This window comes from Sapajus apella, unplaced genomic scaffold, assembly GCF_009761245.1.
Source record: "Sapajus apella isolate SASKATOON/1434 unplaced genomic scaffold, GSC_monkey_1.0 scaffold88, whole genome shotgun sequence".
Classification (NCBI taxonomy): Eukaryota; Metazoa; Chordata; class Mammalia; order Primates; family Cebidae; genus Sapajus; species Sapajus apella.
The window spans coordinates 5,130,321-5,139,023 of record NW_022437028.1 but is presented as its reverse complement, the minus strand read 5'-3'; the positions used below and the strand labels follow the sequence as shown (position 1 = coordinate 5,139,023).

General features: G+C 55.8%; 1 protein-coding gene across 1 annotated transcript; it reads right to left on the bottom strand.

Moving 5' to 3' along the window:
• Positions 1 to 951: 951 nt before the first annotated feature.
• METTL27 (methyltransferase like 27) lies at positions 952 to 6,791 on the bottom strand. Its single transcript, XM_032254955.1, is given in 6 exon segments — positions 952 to 1,318; positions 1,320 to 1,440; positions 4,081 to 4,173; positions 4,462 to 4,597; positions 5,114 to 5,242; positions 6,306 to 6,791. Coding segments are annotated over 6 exon segments (729 nt in total). The 5' UTR covers positions 6,429 to 6,791; the 3' UTR covers positions 952 to 1,191.
• Positions 6,792 to 8,703: the final 1,912 nt, after the last annotated feature.

Genomic DNA, 8,703 nt, shown 5'->3' with positions numbered 1-8,703 from the left:
CAAACTCCTGACCTTGTCATCTTCCCTCCTCGTCCTCCCAAAGTCCTGGGATTACAGGCGCGAGCCACTGAACCAGGCCTCTTCTCTTTTTTTACAGTCAGGGTCTTGTCCCCAGGCTGGAGTGCAGTGGCATGATCAAAGCTCCCCGTAACCACTTCCATGACCTCCAGGCTCAAGCAATCCTCCCCCCTCAGCCTCCTGAGTAGCTGGGACTACAGGCATGCACCCATGGCACCTGGCCAATTTTTACAATTTCTTTTTTTTTTTTGAGAGTCCTGCTCTGTCACCCAGTGGCATGAACTCAGCTCACTGCAACCTCCACCCCCACTGGGTTCGAGCAATTCTCCTGTAAGTCCCCCAGGTAGCTGGAATTACAGGCATGTGCTACCATGCCCAACTAATTTTTGTGTTTTTAGTAGAAACAGTGTTTTACCATGTTGGCCAGGCTGGTCTTGAACTCTTGACCTCAAGTGATCCTCCCGCCTCGGCCTCCCAAAGTGCTAATTTTTATAATTTTTCTTTGAGATGGGGGGGGTCTCACTATGTTGCCCAGCCTGGTCTCGAACTCCTGATCTCAAGTAATCCTCCTGTGTTGGCCTCCCAAAGTGTTGGGATTATAGGCTTCAGCCACCACAACCTGCCACTTCTTGACTCTGGAACCCACAGGAACTGATGTCACTCTTTTTTTTTTTTTTTGAGATGGAGTTTTGCTCTTGTTGCCCAGGCTGGAGTGCAATGGCATGATCTCGGCTCACTGCAACCTCTATTTCCCGGGTTCAAGAAATCCTCCTGCCTCAGCCTCCCGAGTAGCTGGGATTACAGGCATGCGCCACCACCATGCCAGGCTGATTTTGTATTTTTTTAAGTAGAGACGGGGTTTCTCCATGTTGGTCAGGCTGGTCTGGAACTTCTGACCTCAGGTGATCCGCCCGCCTTGGCCTCCCAAAGTGCTGAGATTACAGGTGTGAGCCACCGCGCCCTGCCTGATGTCACGGTTTTCTGAGGCTAGAGAACTGCAGAGCTGTGAGTCCTTTTGCCCCTTCTGGGAGCTCATTTAATAGGCAGGGCATTTCTGAGGGGCAGGGTTGGTTTGGCGGTCCCATTTTACAAGGGAGGCAGAGGAGGCCCATCAGAAGGGCCCAGCTAAGGCCACATAGAATCAGGGGACAGCTGGGGGCTAGGGGCTGGATCTCACTTCCTCAGCCTGGGTTGCCTTCTGCTTTCGGTACAGGTAGACGATGCCGGAGATGAAGCCATCCTTGGCAGAGGTGCCAGGTACCACCTCCAGCTCGGAGGTAGCCAGCTCCCAGCGGTCCACAGGCAGGGCCACCAGGCGCTCCCACGCCCCAGCCTGCTCCAAGCTGTCCAAGGTGGCCTCCAGAGCCTCCTTGTATTGAAGGTTAGACGAGTTGGTCCTGGTGGTCAGACACACCAGCCCACCTGGGGGAGAGGGGCAGGTGAGGTGGGGGAGGGGCAGGTGAGGTGGGGGAGGGGCAGGGGCCACAGTCCCGGGCCATCTCTGCTGGTGAGGGTTGTCCCTTCAAGGTAAGAAATTCTTCCAGCTTCCTTCCCAGGGCAGTCTTTCTGTGTCTTTTACATCAGGAATTCCTTTTTTTTTTCTTTTTCTTTCTTTTTTTTTTTTGAGACCAAGTCTTGCTCTGTCACCCAGGCTGGAGTGCAGTGGCAAGCTCTCAGCTCACTGCAACCTCTGCCTCCCAGGTTCAAGTGATTTTCCTGCCTCAGCCTCCCGAGCAGCTGGGATTACAGGCACCCACCATCATGTGTGGCTATTTTGTATTTCTAGTAGAGATGGAGTTTTGCCATGTTGGCCAGGCTGGTCTTGAACTCCTGGCCTCAGGTGATCTGTCTGCCTCAGCCTCCCAAAGTGCCTGGATTACAGGCATGAGCCACCATGCCCAGCCCTTTTGTTTTCCTTTCTTGAGAGAGGATCTCATCCTATTTCCCAGGCTGGAGTGCGGTGGCATAACCATAGCTCACTGTAGCCTTCAACTCCTGGGCTCAAGCAATCCTCCCACCTCAGCCTCCTGAGTAGCTGGGACCACAGGTGCTCACCACCATGCCTGGCTAATTAAAAAAATTTTTTTTGTAGAGATGGGGTCTTGCTATGTTGCCCAGGCTGCTCTTGAACTCCTGGGCTCAAGTGATCCTCCTGCCTTGGCCTCCCAAAATGCTGGGATTATAGGTGTGTACTACCGTGCCTGGCAGGGAATTCTTAACTTCATCTCCTGGACTGAGAAGACACCCTCCTCTCCACTCACCCACACCTCTGCCGGAGGACCTGACTGTCTGAATGGACAGGAAGAAAGCCCCCACGTGTGCTGTGCATCTTGGGCTAGCCCCTTCACCTCTCTGGGCCTCAGTTTCCCACCTGGCATGGAGAGGATGACTATCTTATATCACAGGAAGGCTGGTGTGTGGTAAAGTGGCCTACAGTAAGTGCTGGCTAAATGGCCTTGTCACCTCAGGTCCAGGCACCTATAGTGTGCCCATGGTGGCCTCAGGTACACTGAGAAAGAGAGATGGGGAAGACCCAATGACTGGTCTGGGAAGGCTTCCTGGAGGAGGGAGTAAGGAGAAGCAGGGCGCTGCTGGTAGAAGGGAGCACGGTGAGAGGAGAGGCTCCGGAGCAGGGGAGACTGTCCCCCATGGGCAGGCAACGGGGCTTGGCCGGCTGAAGGGCTTAGCAGGCACACGTTGGGCTAGGAAGTCTGGTCCTGGCTGCTTCGCACAGTACAAAGTTCCTGTCTTCCTGGGCCCAACTTTGACCTTTCCAGCTGACCCCATCCGTGTCCCTGCATTTGTCAGCCTTCAAGACTCCCCAGAGGCCGATGCCTGCCCAGACCTGCCCAGGCTTAGCCACAGCCTCTGCTGGGCCTGGCAGGGGATGCAGAGAGGGGAGGGAGAGGAAGCGTTTTCACCTCTCCGATTTCCTGTTCTGCAGCCAGCCAGCGCCTCCTGGTTCTCACGCTCAGCCCCTCTCCTTTCTGTCTTAGGCTGCGCGCGACGTGGATTCCTCACCTGGTCTCTGAAATGCCTCTCTAAATTCTTGGAGTAGGGCCGTGCACAGGGGCTCACGCCTGTAATCCCAGCACTTTGGGAGACCAAGGCGGGAAGATCACTTGAGGTCAGGAGCTCAAGACCAGACTGGCCAAAATGGTGAAACCCTGTCTCTACTAAAAATACAAAAAATGGCCGGGTATGGTGGTGGACTCCTGTAATTCCAGCTACTTGGGAGCCTGACGCAGGAGAATCGCTCGAACCTGGGAGGTGAATGTTGCAGTGAGCCGAGATTTCGCCACTGCACTCCAGCCTCGGGGACAGAGTGAGACTCTGTCTCAAATTAAATAAATAAATTCTCGGAGCAATGATCACTCACGACTTTTGTGGATCCACCTCCAACCAGGCCCTGTCCTCTCTGGCTCCTTCCCGGGCCACAGTGGGTTTGAGATCAAGGCCCAGAGGGCAGGGTCTGAGCCTTCTGCCCAGAGCAGAGGGAAGCACAGAGCCGAGCAAGAACACAGCAGGAGATGGAGATACACCTGCTTCCACAGCAGCACACTGTGCAGTTTACAAAGTGCCCACAGCAATCATCTCCCCAGAGCAGCCCCATTTCCCAGATGAGGAAACTGAGACCAGGAAAGAGAATGAGATGCCTGAAGGCAATCCATGAAGGAGTGAGGAAGCGGGGAGAGGAGGGAACAGAACCGAGACCTCACTGTGGGCCAGGACCGAAGCAAAGGTCTTAGAGACAGGATGTCACCCGATTCTTACTGCAGTGCTATTATAACACCTGGCTCCCAGGCCGGGAAATGAAGGCTGCAGGAGGGTGGAGTTGCTCCTGGTTGCCCTTGGATAAGAGCCGAGCTGGCCACCTGTCTGCCCCGCTGTTTGCCTGGGTCCACTGTTGGTGGCTGGATGTTAGGCTAGGCTGTGTGTGACCCTGGGCAGGACGCTGCCCCTCGCTTGGCCTGAGGGGCTCTGGGGCCTGTGTCTGTGCTGAGCAGAGGGGAAGGAGTATGGTGGCGGGGATGGAGGGTGCTTGGCTGGGCTGCTCCTCACCTGGCTTGGTGACACGTAGGAGCTCAGGTATCGCACTATAGGGCACCTGGCCATCACTGAGAGCACCGACGATCAGCACCGCGTCGAAGGTTCCTGTGTGTGGGGGGAGTGGGGGGCGGGACATGGTGCGATGCTCGGAAGGTGCTTTGTCTGTGGTGTGGCCTCAGAGCACCCTAGGGGAGGGACAGAGCTACTGCCCACATCTGCAGGACCCAGGTCCCCTGGAGGATAAGTATGGCCCAGTCCTGGGCTGCAATCAGATTGTGGGGTGCAGGGTTGAGTGAGGGGTGGGGGTTCAGTGTGGGAGGGGGACGGAGGATAGGCAAGGGAAAGGGCTCTGTGAGGGTGGGCCTTGGGGTGTTGGGGTGGGAGAGGAAGTACCTTCGGGGCTGGGCAGAGGCTCCTGGCCCAGGGTGCAGAGGCTGAGGCGCTGATAGAGGCCGCGGGCCCGGGCCTGGTTCAGCATCTCTGGGCTCCCATCCGCCCCATGCAGCTGGAGGAAGCCCCGGGCCTGCAGCTGGGGCGGGATTGGGAGACTGAGTCACGGTTCACACCTGCCACTTCCCCGCTGGGTCCCTGCACCTTGGGAGGGCAGTGGACTCTGCACTGAATGTGGCCCATGTGTTTGTTTTTTAAATTTTTTGAGACAAGGTCTCTCTCTGTCGCCCAAACTGGAATGCAGTGGCGTGATCATAGCTCACTGCAGCCTTGAACTTCTGGGCTCAAGTAATCCTCCCACCTCAGCCTCCCATGTAGCTGGGATTACAGGCCTGCACCACCCTGCCTGGCTAATTTTTAAATTTGTTTGTAGGGACAGGGATCTTGCTATGTTGCCCAGGCTGGCCTCAAATTATCCTCCTGCCTCAGCCCCACAAAGTGCTGGGATCATAGTTGGGAGCCACCGTGCCTGGTCCCGTCTCATGCATTTGGAACGGTGAGTCAGGTGTGGGGGAGGGTTCTGGGGCCACAGGCAGGGGGAGATTTGAGGAAGTGTGGGGCTAAGGAGCAGGCAGGGGATCTGGAAGAGCCTCACCTCGGCAGCCACTAGGCCTGTGCCACAGGCCACGTCCAGGATCAGGGCACTGTGGGGCAGGCCTGGAAAGGCTTGTGTGAGGCAGTCCACTGCAAGGCGGGGGGCGCGGTACTGCAGGGTGGCCACATCCTGGGGAAAGAGTGCCGCGCCTACAACACCGGTGCCCCAGGGTTTGGGGGATCTCCCTTGTGGGGTGGTCTTGGAATCTGCCAGGCTAAGCTGTGTGTGTCGGGGGATCAAGACTGGCTGGGGCTGGCATGAGTGGATGCCCAGGCATGAGGTGGTTCCCCTTGCTAAGGGGCCAGGACTGGAGAGTTAGCTGCCAGCCCACTGTATGGTGGATCAGCCCTCCAGGGACCTTCCCTCCTGGTCAAGGCAGCTCTCTCTGCTGAGTCCACAGTGACTTGTCTCTCTCCTTTTTTTGGGGGGGGTGGTGCGTGGGGGATGGAGTCTTGGTCTTTCGCCCAGGCTGGAGTCAGTGGTGTGATCTTGGCTCACTGCAACCTCCACCTCCCAGGTTCAAGTGATTCTCCTGCCTCAGCCTCCTAAGTAGCTGGGACTACAGGTGTGCATCACCACGCCCAGATAATTTTTGTGCTTTTAGTAGAGATGGGGTTTCACCATGCTGGCCAGGCTGGTCTCGAACTCCTGACCTCAGGTGATCCACCTGCCTCCGCCTCCCAAAGTGCTGGGATTACAGGTGTGAGCCACCGCACCCAGCCACTCTTTTTTTTTATACTGAGATGGAGTCTCCCTCTGTCGCTGGTGCTCCGCATCCTAGATTCAAGCCATTCTCCTGCATTGGCCTCCCAAGTAGCTGGGATTACCAGGCGCCCGCCACCACACCTGGCTAATTTTGGTATATTTAGTAGAGACAGGGTTTCACCATGTTGGCCTCAAACTCCTGACCTCAGGTGATCTGCCCGCCTCGGCCTCCCAAAGGGCTTGGGATTACAGGCGTGAGCCTGCGAGCCGGCCCCACAGTGACTTCTCAATAGCACCTCCTCCAGGCAGCCCCCAGGGAAGTGATGGCCCCTGATGGGACTGCCAATCCTGAGCTGTGAGGCGGGTCCGGAAGGGGCAGCACCGTAGGGTTCTTAACCAGGCCTCAGGGGTTCAAGGCTGATTCCTCACTCTACAGGTAGAGAAATGGAGGCTGGTCTTGGGGAGGCAAGGACCCAGATGGGTTTACCTGGTCGTAATCCGGAGCCCAGCGGTCATAGAAGCGGAGCTTCTGGGCCAGGTCGGGGATGCCATGAGCAGCCCCTACACGTGCCAGCACCTCGGGCAGGCTCCCAGCCTCCTCCTGGGCCATGCTCCTGCGGGGTCACGGCTGCCCTGTCTTGAGGTCCACCTCAATCGCCCAACCCCTCCTTTCCCCCTCCCACCGCAGAGGAGGCTGCCAGGCCACCAGCGCGACCCCTAATCCGACCCCTACCCCAGAGGGGGACACGGAACGCAGAGAGGGCGCGTTTGGACATTTACACTCGGGCTGCAGGGCTGGGGGAAGGGCAGGGTGGGGGAGAGGGGCGCCCCGCAGTTGGAGGAAGGCCCTGCTCTTTCCCGCCCCCTGACGGGGAGAGGGTCGGAAGTGGGCGACATGCGGAGCGAAAGGGTCTCGAAGGAGGCCTGAGTCTGAACTCACCGCCAATGGAGCGCGCCTGGCGTGGGTGGGCAGCGGGACTCGGGGCGGGGCCTGAACGCCGAGGCCGGCCACGCCCTCACCGCCTGCCCGCAACGATTGGCTTTCCGCTAAGAGAAACTAGCCAATCAAAGGAAGGCTCTGGCAGTCCGCCCCCTACCGTCAGCCAATGAGCTCAAGGCTTGTGGCCCTCCTCCAGCCTGGGAAGAGCCGGGACTGCTGAGACATTTTCCTGCTGTGCTGGTTTAGGGGCTTCTCCGGGGTCTGGCCCCGGCCTCCCCCTCCGCTGTCCCACTCCGACTGCCCTCCTGCCTCCCGAAGCCCTTTATGCTTCCTAAAAGCATGAGGCTTGTAGGCACTGGGGAGTCCCTGAATTCTTACGGGCAGGCGAGGGGCCTAGGATTCACCCTCTCTTTTATATTGTATTTGTATTTATTTATTTTGCTTTGTTTTGTTTTACGAGACAACGTCTCACTCTGTTGCCCAGGCTCGAGTGCAGCGGCTCAACCATATCTCACTGCAGCCTTGAACTCTTGGACTCAAGCCATCCTCCTGCCTCAGCCTCCCGAGTAACTGGAACAACAGATGCACACCACCTTGCCAGGCTAATTTTTTTTTTTTTTTTTTAAATTTTTGTAGTTTTTGTAGAGACAAAAAATGTTGTCCAGGCTGGTCTTAAACTCCTAGCCTCAAGCGATTCTCCCGCCTTGGCCTCCCAAAGTGATGAGATTATAGGTGTGAGCCTCCACAACCGGCCAGCCTTCATTTTTTAGAACACGTCTTGGGTCTAGGCGATGCTGTCCGGTAAAACTCGCCAAGGCCTAGGCCACAGTGTCCGGTAGAACTTCTTGAGATGATGTAAATGTCCTATAATCCGTGCTGTTCCATAGGGTAGTCACTAGGCATGTGTGGCTGTTGAGTATTTGAAATGTAGCCAGCGTGACTGAGGAACGGAATGTTAAATTTTATTTTAATAAGTTAAGTAGCCACCTGTGGCTAGTGGCTACTGTACTGAGCAGCAGCGGGAGGCGGAGGTTGCGGTGAACCGAGTTCGAGCCACTGCACTCCAGCCTGGAGACAGAGTGAGCCTCCATCTAAAAAAAAAGAAAAGAAAGAAAAGAAAAAATTCTCAGTCTACCTGGGACCTTCTGAATCAGAATTAGATTGCTGGGGATGGGACCCAGAGCTTCTGTGTTTCTACAAACTCTTCAGGGGATTTCTAGGCAGCTGAAGGTTCAGAAGCACTGGTCTAGAGGACCGGTGTAGGAATCAAGGGCTTGGGCAGGCAGAATTTGGCAGGCTGTCCAAACTGTCGGGGTGGGAGGTAATGGTTACATGACTTTGGTAGAAGTCATTGACAGGGGAGAGGAGTGGATGAACTTTACAGATGTTTAGGGGTGGAAGTGTCAGAGATACTTGAACCAGAGTAACTCCATCTTGAATAGCGGCTGAGTGTAATAAGACTGAGACCTGCTGGACTGCATTTCCAGATTTTTTTTTGGTGGGGGATGGAATCTCGCTCTGTTGCCCAGGCTGTAGTGCAGTGGCGCAATCTCAGCTCACTGCAACCTCCACCTCCTGCCTTAGCCTTCTGAGTAGCTGGGATTACAGGGGAAAAGCTTCTCAGAAACTCAAAGAATGCGACCATTTGTCTCTCACATTCCTATGACTTGCAGCCCCTCCCTGCCTCGAGTTGTCACCACGTTTCTGGATGAAACCAGTGTCCTTTTTACATATATTGATTGATGTCTCATGTCTATTAAAATGTATAAAACCAAGCTGTGCCCCGACCCCTTGGGTCAGGACCTCCTGAGACCGTGTCATAGGCCTGTGTCCTCAACCTTGCAAAATAAACTTTTTAAATTAACTGAGATCTGTCTCATATTTCTGGGCTTACAGGGTGAAGAGTAGAATGAACCCTGTAGTGTTGGAAGAGAGTGGGAGACAT